This window comes from Poecile atricapillus, chromosome 15, assembly GCF_030490865.1.
Source record: "Poecile atricapillus isolate bPoeAtr1 chromosome 15, bPoeAtr1.hap1, whole genome shotgun sequence".
Classification (NCBI taxonomy): Eukaryota; Metazoa; Chordata; class Aves; order Passeriformes; family Paridae; genus Poecile; species Poecile atricapillus.
The window spans coordinates 7,750,992-7,765,300 of NC_081263.1; the positions used below are offsets into that span (position 1 = coordinate 7,750,992).

The 14,309-nt window shown below is 56.0% G+C and overlaps 1 protein-coding gene across 4 annotated transcripts in view; it reads right to left on the bottom strand.

The window, feature by feature from the left end:
- The window catches only part of NOL4L (nucleolar protein 4 like), a 63,729-nt gene that overhangs the window by 16,704 nt on the left and 32,716 nt on the right, over positions 1-14,309 (bottom strand). The window contains exons 1-2 of one of the 4 annotated variants that reach the window (XM_058850718.1): positions 10,453-10,557; positions 4,349-4,490 (exon numbers count right to left, since the gene is read on the bottom strand). In XM_058850718.1, coding sequence (XP_058706701.1) covers positions 4,349-4,457 — 109 coding nt within the window. In that variant the 5' untranslated portion in view covers positions 4,458-4,490; positions 10,453-10,557. Of the gene's footprint in view, positions 1-4,348; positions 4,491-9,602; positions 9,672-10,005; positions 10,231-10,452; positions 10,558-14,309 lie in introns of those variants that run through there. The other 3 variants (XM_058850717.1, XM_058850719.1, XM_058850716.1) reach the window with 3 other exon arrangements.

Genomic DNA, 14,309 nt, shown 5'->3' on the forward strand with positions numbered 1-14,309 from the left:
TGCTCCTCCCCTGAAAGCTCTGCTAGACTGGTGGTTCAGGGCAGATGGTGATGAGCAGCACATGGTGGGCATCTCATCAAGTGCCAGCAGTGTGACCCAGAGCTGTGGGATATATGCCGTACCAGCGGAGAGATTGCAGTGCTTGGGACAGCTCTATGCCATCCCTGACATCCCAGGGCAAGGTTTCCAGAGGAGTGACACGCCTTACAAGCCTCTGGGACTTGGAATCCGGAAATAATGCTTGCCCACATGTCCTTGAGGTCCCTCCTTGTAGCACTCCTGAGGAATGTCCCCCACACCCAGAAGCCTCCCCAACCAGCTGCCTCAAGGGATGCCCCCAAGAATCGTGTGCCTTCACAGTTAAGTAGGTTAAGAAAGTCCTTTCTCCAAGGTCTGGATTAGCCACTGCTGCTCCGGGCAGAACAGACTCAGCTGCCAGTCAAGCGAGGACGGCACGTGGGGATCTCAGCAGAAAGGGATCAGTCCAACATGGTGCCATGAAGCAAACCCATATCCCTCACACAGAGTAAGCACACCACACACCCAGGAGTTTTCCCTGCTCTTCAAAAGAGGCTGAGGAGCAGCAAGCCCTGCCCGTGGGCTGAGTGCTGCTCCTGGGCAGTGAACAGGATGTGTACAGCCAGGGACAAGGCAAGGTGCATCCTGTTAGTGGGCAAGACAGAGGCTCTTCTGCAGGAATTCAAGCACTTTGCCATGTCACACACTGAGGTTTGGAGTCTGACTCCTGCTTTACTTTCAAGGGCACTGTACTCACCAGAAAGTCACAGCAGGCGTGGGGTGGAATACCCAGCACCCCTCTGGTGGGATACCCTGCTCAACTCCACACACCAAACCAAACTGAGAGATTTGTAGCGTGGTGCTCACCTGCAGAAGCAGACAGGCTCTGAAAATGGACAGAGCCCAGCTCAAACTGCCACAACAACACAACGCCAGGGCCTGGGCCCTGCGCTCAGCTGGGACTGGGCACGGGATGCCTTCAGGAATGGAGATGGGCCCAGACAGAGGGACGGCACAACATTCAGGGTCCCTTTGCTCCCAGTGTGCGCTGGCTCCCACAGATGTGTCCCTCCAGGATGTCCGGCACAATAGCTCCGCTTCAGCAGCGGAGTTTGTGTTGATGTTGCTGTTGCTTTGGGCAGCCGGCGGCTTCCTGCGGGCACGTACGCTGTGAGCAACATCCGACTGGGAAGGGATGTTGCTGGGAGCTTCACGTTTTCCGTGCTGGGGCCCGCAGGATGAGTAACAAAGGAAAATGGAAGGAGGGAGTGTGTGTGTTCAGTGTCGCTGCTCAGGGCTGGCCGGTGTGTCCTAAGCCAGCAGGAACCCCCACTCTCCTGACAGTGCCTGCTCTGTCCATGACCCAGCCAAGTCTTTAGGTGTGTCTTGCTCTCCCTGCAGTTCCAGGGCTGACACCAGCTGCTGCATGGCTGGATTGGGCCAAGGCTTCTGGGCACCAGGACAAAGGCCTCTGATGATTTAGCAGGTACCTGTTTATCAAAGCATGGGATGACAATTCCCTGCTCTCCCGCCTCTCTGGGTTTCAACGACTCTATGCCACAGGAGAACACTTGCCCCTCTCAGGCCTTGAAAAGACCTGGAGCTGGTGCTTTGGTCCTTTAAACAAGACTTTTTTAACAAGCGTGTCAGACGATACTGCTCTCCTACTAGGCAACTCTTCATTAAAACTTTATACTTTAGCAAGCCTTTCATTGAAGACACACTCCAAGCATCACACCTGTCAAACAGCAGCAGGCAGGACCAATTTAGTAACTCAAAAGGTTTTCCTGAAGGCAGAGAGTATCCAGTCCTGAACAAGCTCCCAGCTGAAGGACGTAGTGTGCAACCAGATCCCTCTGCAGTGCCAGGATGCCCAGAGTTGAGCCCAGCCCGGCTGCAGAGCTGGGCATATCCCTATGTGGGGCTCACTTTAGCACTGGCTGGAGCTCTGCAGGATGCCTGCAGGGCACAGGGAACAGCTGAGCACAGGAGATGTGGACAAACTTCCAGCTTGGGAGTATTTGGGCTGCCCCAGTGCAGGCACACTGCACCAGCAGCTTGGCCAACTGGGCTCCAAGGAGACTCCACAGCTTATGTGGGCTGGTTACTCACATTTTTTTCACAGCCTTAGCAAGCTTGTGTGAACCCGGAAAACACATTTGTTTCCAAAAAAAAGAAGCACTTTCATAGGTTGAGAGAAGAGGAAACTGAAGAGTGGTCGACACTTGATAGTGCACATTCCCTTCCCCAGAGCAGTAATCTGCTTTTCCTCTCTCAACATGTTCCTCTGCTCCATGCTCCTTCTCTGCTCTGTGCTCCTCCCATAACCCACTGCCCTCCTCGGTTACTCCATTGTCCTTCTTCCCTTCCCACTCTTGTGTGTGCTCCATGCCTGGGTGGGAGCATTGGTTTGGCAGAGGGACTGACTTGAGGCAGCATTAGTCTGTATTTAGAGCTCTGATACAGATCATGGGCATTCACCACAGGCACAAAACCTCAGTCCACAAAATGCTTCTGAAGTGTGACAGCCTGGTGAAAACTGCAATTCCTGGTTTGTTTTTTTTTTTGTATGGGTCTCATTTGTCACCCTGAGCTTGGCTTGCTTATTTTTTTGACACCATCACTTCTGATCTTCTAGACTTCACAAAGTCTACCCAGTTCAGCTGATGCTGACACCAGGAACACTTGCATTCCTACGGGACTATTTCTGCTTTATTTCTCATCACTGAACCTTACAAAAGAAATTAAAGGAGCCAAGAAGAGCCCCAAAGAGGACACCTGCTTCTGAAGGAAAACCACAGGGCATGAAAAATTGGAAGCAATTCCTAAGAGGGCGCAGAGAGAGGGAGGATTTAGATTTAGTGAGAACATCTTGATTTGCCTAAATACGTGAGTCCCTTATTAAATTACTGTCCTTTTGAATAACAGTGTTCAGCGAAGAGATCAAAACTGTGTCATTCTAGATTGTAAATGAGACTTGGGAATTCAGTGGTGAGGGCTAAGTCCCAGTGGGAGAATGGCAAAGTTCAAGGGGTACAGAGAGACCCAGTCAGGCCACAGGGATGAGAGGCTGGGCTTGTTGGGGTGGAGGCTGCAGCCTAGTCCTGAAGAGCCAAGAGCCAAAAGCTTCTATGGGAGCAATTGTGTCACCACCAAAACACTCTTCCTCTTGCCAAGACACAGCCCCCTGGGGCCCTTGGGCAAGCAGAAGTGCCTGTGTCCATCCCACCACTGGGATGCAGTGCCGTGCACTCAGGTTTCACATCCTCACCAAGGCTGCCTGGCTCCGGTGCAGGGGCTGGCTAGGGAAAACCAGCAGTTTCCCAAAACTGCAGATTTGCAATGGAAACTGAAACACCACAAGGCACTGGACTGAAGAGAGCAGTGTCCCTGTTTCCCCTTCTGTCTCTACCATCCCTGCCACCGGCCACACCACCAGCTAAAAGCCACGCCAGGGAGGCCTGCCAGCACAAAAGCTTTTTCTTTGCTTAGGGGTGGTTTTCCAGTCCCCTTTCTTAAAGCAGGATGCACCCAATCTCAGTTATTCCTCAGATTCCTCTGCTCCTTCCTGCACTCCCAGCAGCAGCCAGGCTGGGACAATGAGGGATTCAACCTCTCGAGCAGAAGCCGGTAACAGTCCAACCACCAAATCCTCCCAAGCATCACGGTACCGAACTCTGACCTGAACTCGTACTTCCACCACTTATTTACTTGCTCTTTTATTTTTTTTTCCTATTTTAAGCTTGCATGTTTCACAGACGCAACACACCACCTCTCTTCACAAAACTCTTCCTCCCACCCAGCCCATGTGTGCTGTTTTCAGCCCTTCCAACCGCCTGCCCTGAGGGAGGAGACACCCACGTTCACCCCACACAACATCGCTGTGGCTGCTGCAAATTATTCACAATTTCTTGCCTGGGGGATGCAAGACCTGTCAAAGGTGCAGCTTTCCAAACACAGAAACCTGTGACTGTGCTGCAAAGCCTTGGCACCCTCCCTGTGTTCAGAACTAAGAGCGCTCTCCTCATCACTTGGGAAGAGAACTTGGGGAAGTAAGTCCTCCCCTTAGGAGGGGATTTAGTGACCTCTTTCTGGAGGAGCTGGGAGACAGCTCCAGGCAGAAGGACCATCAGCTCCAAGTTGGACAGGTCCCTGGCTGAGCAGGAACCCAGAGGCTAAATTGGAAGGACTAGAAGCCAGCTCTGAGCTGATATGAAATCCATCCCACAGGTGGGACACCTGATCAGAAAGGACTAGTTAATGTTTAATAAGTCACAAAAACATCCTGTGGCAGAGGCGTGGGGCTCTTCCCGCCTGCCGGGGCACTCACCATCCTCATGGCCGTGCAGGTTCTGCGGGCTGCGCATGCTCTCGTCCTGGCTGGGGCTCAGGCTGGAGTTCAGGTGCTGGTCAGCTGAGATCCATGTGGAGTCGTTCATATCAAAGTCCTCGCTGCTCACCGACGTCTCATCCTGGAGGCAAGCAGGAAAGGGTTAAGTCATGGAGCTATTTCCTTTCCTCCTTTCTCTGGCTTTAACATCTCACCACACTCCTTCCTAAAAACAATTGGGTGGGCAGCTCCTGTTCCCCGCCCTGAGAAGCCTTGCTGGCCCCTTGGGCTTCCCAAGGCCACTGCAAGCAGCCCTTCCCTGTGCAGGGCGAGGTGGCTGCCCCAGCGGGGACCAGGGCTCTGCTTCCTGCCTGAAGACTTGCCTGAGCAATGGCACTGTCTCTAATTGAGGACAATTAGAAAGAGCTCACATCCTGTAGGAGCGGATGGCTGAGCCCTGGAGTTTACCCTTTAATCTCCATCCACCCCAGCGTGCTCCTGGCGAGGCAGCGGCGTGGGGGAGCTGAGGACAGGCAAGAAATGGCTCCATAAAACAACTCGGACTTTTCTGAGATCAAATCGCCTGCTCCATGAGGAATCACCAGAGCACTGGCAGCAGCAGGAACAGCTTCTGGGGCACATATGGACACAGGTATTGATCCCCACAGGTCTGCACTGCCTGATGCTGTAGAGGAGGCTCCTCCAGACCTCTCCAGAGGGATATTGCCTCTGTATCCTGATCAAAAATAACAGCACACACCTTGGGAAGGGGCTGGGGGAGTGAGGTCCCCAATGAGGCAAGGACACCCCAGCTCAGGCCAGGGACCCCAGCCAGCTGCCTGCTCCCCGACGATGGCATAGATGACATTCCTCTCTCCCACTTCTGCAGCTCAAAGGACATTTTCTCTCTCCCTCTCTCCCTTCTCACTAACCTTTACAGTACTTCGAGACACAGCCCTTGGATCGCTTCCAGTGCCGGAAAGGTCAGCCACAGGATTTCAAAACCATCATCATAAAGGCAGCACTGAGATCCTGAATGAGAGGAGGGGCTGCGGGACCTCCCCAGGCTGAACTCTCCCAATGCAAAGCTTGGGAGGAAGCAGATACGTGCTCCTGTATGGACACGGTCCTGCTGGTGATCCCTTTATCTGCCTTCCTCTCCCTGCTCCCCTCCCAAAGCCAGGGGCACAGACCGCCCTGGGGTGCAGGGGAACACCGAAAATGTTTCCAGAGCCGCTTTCAACTCTGCTTTCCTTTGATTGAAACATTTCAAAGGCTTGTAAACCTCTCTGCTCTTATTTTTTTTACCCTCCCCCTGGTCCTGAGATAAAATACAATCCCCGCTCCCTTTCCGTGTAAGCAGTAATTGGCAGCACCCCTCCAACCTACGCCTGCTCCTCATAAAAACAGCCCTGTCTGGCTGCCGCTGGCTGATAGTTTTTATTGTGAACAAACAAATGTCTTTAAAGACAGGTTTGTGCTTTTCCTCCCAGCTCTTCGTCCCTGCAGACACATCTGCTGGCTCAGGGCTCGTGCCGCCCCCAGCCCGCTCCCTCCATGTGCCTCCCGGGGAGTTTCCTGGAATTTATGGCTTGTGAAACCCTGCATGCACCAAGGGACAGACTGATGGACAGATGGACAGGGCTCAGCAGCCCCATGTATGCCCCCCACAGGGACACCCTGACCCCAGACCCACCAGGTGTCTCTGAGCAGCCCCCCTGTGCCCAGGTGGAGCTGAGGAGGAGGGCAGAAGGTAGGGACAGGCACAGTATCCCTGGCTCAGCACAGCTCCACTGCCACACCAGCCACAAAGCAATCCTGCCTCTCCAGAAACTCCATCTTGTACGTACAGGAACAGAACTGCAAAGGTCTCCCTGTTGCAAACTATAAATAGTCTCTTTATTGTAAGCATTTGCAGGGAGGCAGCCACCCTAATATCTGGCCTTCTTCACAAGGCTTACTCAAGATTACTGTCAGGCTTAAGAGACAAATGCAAATGCCAAGGTCCTTGCTGCCCACAGTCTCTCACCTGTCCGGTGAGGAGGAGGAGCCCAGGGAGCGACCCATGATGTTTTCAGGTTGTTCAGGCTCAGCTGCAGAGGACATCCAGCCTCAGCACCCAAACCACAACCCAGGAGGCATCATGTTCTCCGTGCACTCACACATGGGGGAGAAGCAGTGACACGAAGGATGCCTCACATGCACATGCGATATAAAGTGCTTTATAAATGTGTACAATTCTCTCGAGGTGCAATAACATTTGCCTATTATTAGAAATACTCTGGCTATCAAACCAGAAACTGATAAGCTATAAATGACTCAAGTTAAACAAGGCTGTCACACGTTCACCAGTCCAGAAAGTTACCCCCTGCTTTCCAGACAGAGCTTTCTGCTTTCCAGCACTAATACCCTTGGCCAAAATGCCAACGGGATGAACTTCCCGGCATCTCACAGCTCCCACTGCACAGCCCACCCCAACAGAACACAAAGCCAAATGTGCAGGTGGCACAGGAGAACCCTTCCTGGCAGTGGGAACTGTGGAGAAAGCATCCGCTGCCTGCTGGGTCTGGGCAGCCACCCGGCTCTGCCCACACCACAGTGCCCCAAGAACTCTTCACACCTTTGTGTCTCTTTACTAAAGAAAGAGAAAAGCCCCAGCCTCAAGTGTGGCTCTGGCCATCCCCATCACTCCAGCTCTGGCATCCTGCATTAGCCCTTGGCTGCATTCCTCACTGCTTGTAGGGACACCAGAGGCCACCAGCAAACTCCTGCCTCAGGACACCCCTTGGAGACTGAAAGCTGAACACTGTGACCTCCAAGTGCTGCCCATGAACTGCTGGCACTGCCTCCTCATACCAGGGACAATCCCAGGGACAGGAGGCCCCAGCAGCAGCATCCAGAGCACCGCCTGCCCAGCCACAGCCCAGGAGCAGAGGGACAGCAGCACAGCACAAATCCAGCCTCAAAGCACAGGCCACCAGAGCAGGATCAAAATTTCTGGCTGGGTGGGAGCTCTGGATCTCCCTGGATGCCTGTAACCTGGCTGAAGGCTGAGCCTTGCAGTGGGCTCCCCATCCAGCCAAACAAGGAAGCGTTTCTCAACAGCAGCAACAGCCACGACTCGGAGCAATACGGTAAATCTAATCTACCCTTCCACCCTCTTTTGGCTTGCAAGTCAGGCAGCTCATTCTTTTTCCTCTCTGGGTTCTCAGGAGAATTCCCTCTGCTAATTTCTTCTTTCCTGTAAACAAACTTCAAATGAAACTTTCATTAGAAAACAGAATGCAATCCATTACCAGTGCCTGTCTCAGGACCTGCTGCCTTTTCCCCAGTTCCACACCACTCGTGGCACAGATGGAAGTGCCAGTGGCGCCCCAAGCCGCCAGCCCAGAGCCAAACCCTGAACCCCAGCACTGTTGCTGCCGCCCTCCTCCTTCCTGCCTTTCCCAGTTCTCCGGAGAGATCTCCTCACCCCGCAGTAAAGTCCCATCGCTTTGTTTCCAATGTTCAAGGGACTGAGCGATCAAGGGTCAGGCAGCAGAGCTCCTCTCTGCAAGGGGAAGTCGGATCCTGCTGCTGCTGCACTCATAGGGCACACCCAAACATTTGAGCAGGGCTCCCGGCACTACTCAGGGTTTGGAAAACAAAATCCTTGCTTTTCTCCTTATCTACAGTCCAACATTCACAGCTGCTCTACAGACATTCACAGCCAATATTTTCTACCCAGCAGAGGCAGACACTCACATGTGCAGAACTCACACTCCACATTTCTGTCCCACTTTCCATTCACGATCTTCAAGCACTGTGCCTGCAAGCGTCCGCTGAGCTTCCCAACTTCACTGAGAGTTAGAAAACTACTCCTCGTATTATAAAGCTGGAAACCCCGGGTACTGACAGCCACCCTGGCTGGTCCAAGAACACAGCGAGTCGCTGGCAGACCCAGCAACCTGATCAAGTCCTCCGGACTGCAAGGCTGTAATTGCCAGACAATGTTTCTTCACCAAAGCTCTTCCTCCTGGAGAAAAACCTCCCACAGCACGGGCTGGAGCAGGGCAGGGGGGGAAGCTACTCTTATAACCTCGTAAATATATGCAAGACTATCGGTAACCTGCTTATTTTACAGCCAGGCTCAGTTTCTTGGGGACTGCCTTGCAATCTCTCTCCAGTCATTTACATGCTGTGCCTCACGTTTAATATTCCAAGCTCCGAGTCTCAGGACGGTTTATTTTCTCTCTTTAAGTCCTTTTATTTTAAAGCATGTCCTTTCACACCACAGCCTGCTATCCCGATGGGATTTCCTTCCGCGGAGCAGGAACCGAGGCTGTGTGCCGTGCAACCTCCCCAGCACACAGCCACGCTCAGCTTCCCACCAGAACCAGCCGTGTTTTTAGAATCAACAAAAGGCAACGCGTGACTGCCAGCCCCCAGAGCTGCTCCACTGCCACGCCGGTGCCGTGCACGACCTGCCCGGCACAGGCAGCCCCCAGACCTGCCAAACCTGGCCAGGGCAGAGCTCCTCGCACCGTGACCCCCGGTAGCGGCGCACAGGGACAGCTCGCAGGAAGGCAGCCTCATCTCCGTCTCAGCCACTGTTTAAACCCAGCCCTCTGAGCATGCCAAGAAGGTATTGAACCAGATTTGACCCTAACTTAACCAGTTCAGCGCAGAGAAAGGCTTGCTAATGGAAAATAAAACACTCCGGGTCAAAGATTGGTACTGCAGCCACAAATACTGTGGTGGTCATCGCTTCAAAGCGCCGAGAAGCCTCACAGCACACGGGTGTACGCGGGCTGTGGCGGCGGTGAGCTGTGACTGCGCTGCCTACTCGTGTGTACAATTCTCACACCAAAGAGAACATCCCCGGCGCTCTTTGTCAGGTCATTTACGTCCTTATTTACCGCGATTTCTGCTGATTTCTACGGGACCCAGCAAAACCCGAGTAATTTCTTAGTTCCCGTAAATAGGCAAAACAGTTAATTTTAACGGCAAACGGCAAATGGAAGAGGAAGGGAAGCTCATCCCCTTCTCCCCCTCCCCCTTCTCTAAGAGCTCTTCTTCTGGGAACCCCCCGAGCATTCCCACAGCCCCGAGGCACGGGGAGCTCGCCAGGGCGGGGGGCGGCCCCGCAGCCCCTTCGCGGAGCCGCTGCCCCGTTCCTGCTGTTCAGCGGGGAGGTGCTGAACGCGGGGCAGGGGGGACCGGGCTGCACGACTCCCACCACCACCCTGGAGCCCCGCACCTGCCTCCCCCGCACCTGAACTTGCTCGCAGGCGTTTGCTTTTCCATGAGAGGTGGGGACGGTGCCTGATAACCGCGCGGTGTGAAAGGGCACTTTGCTCTTCCCCCAGCACCGGGAAGCGAATGTCGGGGGGGGGACGGACGCGGTTTCGGAGGCGGTGGCCAAGAGGAGCAGCGCTGTGGGCTGAGCGGCCGGGGGTCCCCGTGTCCCCACCCTCCCCGACGGCCACGGGACCTCGGTGGGACGCGGCTCCCACGCGTGTGCCCCCGCAGCAGCGAGGTGCGAGGCGCCGAGAGAGAGTCCCCGTCCCCGTCCTACCCCCGCCCGCAGGTAAATAGATACTCCCGCGATGGAGCCCTGCCCGCGCGTGTGCGGGGCTCAGCGTGCGGCGAGGATTGACACGTAAGTAGGGCTTTACCTCCAGGGAGGCGGCTATTTCCAGCACAATCCCCGCCCGGGGCCGGGGCTGGTGGCGATGGCAGCGAGGGGCCGGTGCCCGGGGATGGCCGGGGACGGAGCGCTCCCGCCGCCGCCTCCTCCCACTTTCTTCGGCGCTTTTGTGCTCTTCCGGGCGCGGGGGAGCCGCGCCGGGCGCGGGGAAGGACGCGCCGCCCTCCCCCCCCCGCCACCGGGCAGCCGGGCGGGCGACCCGCAACTTCCCGGGGCCGCGGGGCGGCCGCTCCCCCCGGAGTTGGGGCCGGGCCCCGCGGCCACCGCCCCCCCCCCGCCCCGCCCCGCCCCGCCCGCCGGTGCCCCCCCTTCCTCCCCAGCCCCGCAGCGCCGCGGCCGCGTGGAGCCCCCGCGCATCCCCCCTCGCCCGCCGCCCCGGGGCCGGTACCGGAGCCCCCCGCGGGCGGGCGCCTACCTGGAGCGGAGCCCGGGGCCTGCCGGCCTGCGCCAGCCCGGCGGCGCGGCGGGGAGCGCGGGGCGGAGGGACGGAGGGAGGGGGCCCGGGCTGGCGGCGCTCCGGAGAGGCTGACAGCCAGCTGCTGCCCGGGGAGAGGGGCCGGCGCTGCGGAGCGCGTCACTCCCGGCTCCCGGGGGGGGGGCCGGGGAGGCGGAGGGGGGCGAGCGGGGCCCGGCCGCGGGCGGAGGGGGCGGGGGCGGCGGGGGAAGGGGAGCGGGGCCGCGGGGGGCGGGCGCACCGGGCCGGGCGCGGCGGGGGGCGCGGAGCCGCGCCTGGAAGAGCACATTGTGGAGGGCCGGGAGGGCCCTTCCCCGGGAGGAGACAATGTCCAGGGCCGGGCGCCTGCTGGAGAGCGCGAGAATGCGCGGCCGGGGCACCGTACGGATCGGTTCGGATCGGCCGGGAGGGCCGATACCCTCCCGGGCATCCTCCGCTCCGCACGGCCTGGGGGGCTGCAGGCGATCCGGGGACCCTCCTCTCGGGCACGGCACCGGGGGCTGCCTCCCGTCACGGCCCGGCCCGGGGACGCTCTGCCCGCCCGGCTCGGTGCGGCCCCGGGAGCTCCGTCCCTGGGTCCGCCCGTGCGCGGGTGCAAGTGCGGGGCTCCTGCAGCGAGCCCCGGGCGCGGCGGGTCCCGCAGCCCCTTCCCCGCGCGGTGGGTGCCGCGGTGCCGAATCCTTTTGTTCCCGATGATTCTCCCTCACTCCGCGGGAGCAGGAGGACCCCGCGCTTCCAGCAGCACCATCACCCACCGCCGCAGCCTCTGAACGCTGGAGCAGGGCTGTTGGGAAACCACCGGCTTGCCCAGCACAGCTCTGGGCAGGGCACCCACCGGCTGCCACATCCCCGGGAGGATGGGGATTCTGCACCCCAGCCCTGGCAGGGCAGCGCTGGGGGTCCCGGCATCCCCCAGGGTGGTACCTGCTCTCAGGCTGGGCTCCGAGGGCAGTGGGTCAATGACCTCTGTCTTAGTTTGGGATCCCCATGATGGGATGGTGATCCCCACCACAGTGATGGGCACCAGCATTGCAGCATCCCCCTCCCCATCCCACTTCATGTTTCACTATTTAATGGTTACAAAGGAAATGGTTTATGAAATAAACCAAGTGTAGCAGTTCAGTGTGGAGCCTGCAATAGGCTGGTACCAGAAATGGTGCCAGAGCCAGCATGGGAACTGCCAGGTTTGGGTTTATGGCTTGTTAGTGCGGATGTCCAATTATGATGTTATCTGTTCCAGCATTAACCACCTCACTGCCAGGAAAGTGGCAAGGGAAGAGGGTGTCTCAGGAAGATCTGAGGCCAGAGGTGAAAATGGGCATCACACAGTACTACATTTCCATCTCCTCCAGGCTAATCGTGGAGCCAGAGGCTGAAAGGCAAGAGTGGGAGCCCTGGGGGTCTTCTGCAGGAAGCGGATGGCTGGGAGGGCAGCGGGCTGTGAGCCCCCAGCCAAAGGGCCTTCTCTGCACTCCCTTCCAACTCCATGGCTGCTGCTCCTCCCTGAAGCTAAAATAAAATCCTGACCATTTAAGGTGAACAGGAGCCTTGCAGAAAACCTCAGCGGAGCGGGCTTTAACCCCTTCCCATTGCTGGGCTTTGTTTACTCCATGCACTTCCTTTGGCTTCAAGCTAGACCGGCTTAAAGCCATTTGGAAGAGCACATCCCCTGGGACTGAAGTGCCTGCCCCTCTGTTTGTTGAGCTTGCAGAGGACACAAACTGGCCAGGATGCGAGTTTGAAGCACAGTCACTATTCCATGCTGCCTCACCATGTGGACACTCTTATTTTATACTAAGTGCCTTTGTGTGGGTTAGCTTAATCCACTTTGGAAATGGATTAACCTAAATTTCACATCGGCAAACTTAGTGTGGAACAGCCGGGTCCACACGGGGAGCGAGGGAGGAAGAGCCATTCAGCAAGAGTTGCTGGGCAGGAGCTGTTCTCCGCGCAGGAGAGGGGTCCTGACCCCAAGGGGGGTCACCACTGTTACAAGTGGGGTCATGAGCCCGACAGAAATGCAATTGTTTGTGCCAGCGCGCGGGGTCACGAGGCTGGCAGAAGTGGGGCTCACCAGCGGAAGAGGGGCTGCCTCCAGAAACAGCCAGGGAAGCTCTGGGAAACAGCCCACCAAGAGCCTTTCTAGCGGGTATTTTTCGGATTCAAATTGTCTAGGGGGAAATAACTGGCAATTAGATATAGAATTGGTAATAATAATTTATCGAGTTGTCAGTAACAGGGGTAAGTGCCTTATGAGATTACACATTAAAAAAACGCACACCATAACAAACCAGTGCTGCTGTTACTATATCACATATATAATATACATCAAATCTATTATTTATAAGTCGCTTCCTTCCCTCTCTCTTCACAATGTGTTCATTACCTCTGGTACCTGCCTGCCCTCTCACATGGACACAGATCTGCCCATGCAAAGAGCCTGGGGCTCCCTGTCTGACTGTGTTGGTCCAGCAGGGTCCTGCAGGATTCCACCAGAGCCAAGCTGCAGGTCCTGGGAAGAGCCATGTCCCAGCTGTGACAGCACCCACACCACAGAGCCTGCCCGAGCACCAGGCACTGATGCTTCCAAGGGCATCACTAACGATGACCTGACCTCATCTATTGTCATTTCCTAAGGCAAGACTCCACAAGAATACCAGGACTGCTGTCAAACCCAGGAATACACGACATTTAAGGCGCTGCAGGAGCTTAATTGAATGGTTGTGGTGCTGTGGATTGTGGGCACGGGGATCTAGTGGTGGGAGCAGGGACTGCAGGCTCTGGCCATCACGCCAGAGGAGTCACTGACTCATGGACGACCTTGTGCGAGTCACTTGATGTTCTTGTGCCTCTGAAAAGTAGGTTAAATAACAAACGGGACCTCCTGCATCGGGTCCTCCGTGACCATCAAACCCTGCTGAGGAATAAGCAGTGAAATGCAATTCTCTCAGGGGCGAGGCCAGGAAGGAAACGGGCAGGAGGGACTGGAGGAAGGCATGGCATGAGGGGCAGACACAGCTTTTATCCACACTGTACTTTATCTGCCATCCAGAACAGAGTCAGGGAAAAAAAGGAGGGTAAAGATTTGGGAAACTTCATTACAGATCAGGTTCTTCATGGACAGAGGGCTGTATTCCCACTTCATCCTGAGAAGCAGCAGTAGTTAGCATCTGGCATGGGCATGAATAAAAGGGGCTTTTTCTCTCAGGAGCCAAGACCAAGAGAAGGAAAGGAAATACAGCTCCGTACTTCACAGGGTACACCAGTCACTGCCAAATACAGGAGCAGGAAAGGAGTTGTTTCTGTGGATAGAATTTTCTTCTTCTGAAGTACAGGGAATGGGTGTTTGAAAAGATAGGTCCCTGACAGTCAAATATCCCCTAAGATTCCTTTCCACTGCCCAAACCCACAGCCCCAGTAGTGATGTCTGCACTGCTCTATACAGTGAGGACAACCCTCACAGCTTATTTCTTGGCTCCCCAAATCAGAATGGAGTAACCATAAACAGAACCCCCACTAAACCCATTTTTGGCCATTCTCAAGCATTCCACACGATTCAGAATCCATCCTTGTGAATAAAACTGACTCCTCAGCTCCTTCTGTGCACACACAACTCCTGATGTGGGTCTGAGGGGCGTGTGCAAGCAGACAAGGTGCAAACCTGCCCGCGCAGGTTGAACAGCAGCAGAAACAAAAGCAAGCACACAATTCAAGGTTAAAAAGCTGAACCACACAGCTTCATCTTCTGTAATAACGGAAATCATTAATAACAGTTTGCGCTCTCAAAGTAGTTGCCATCCAAGCTCTTGAAGAGCTTT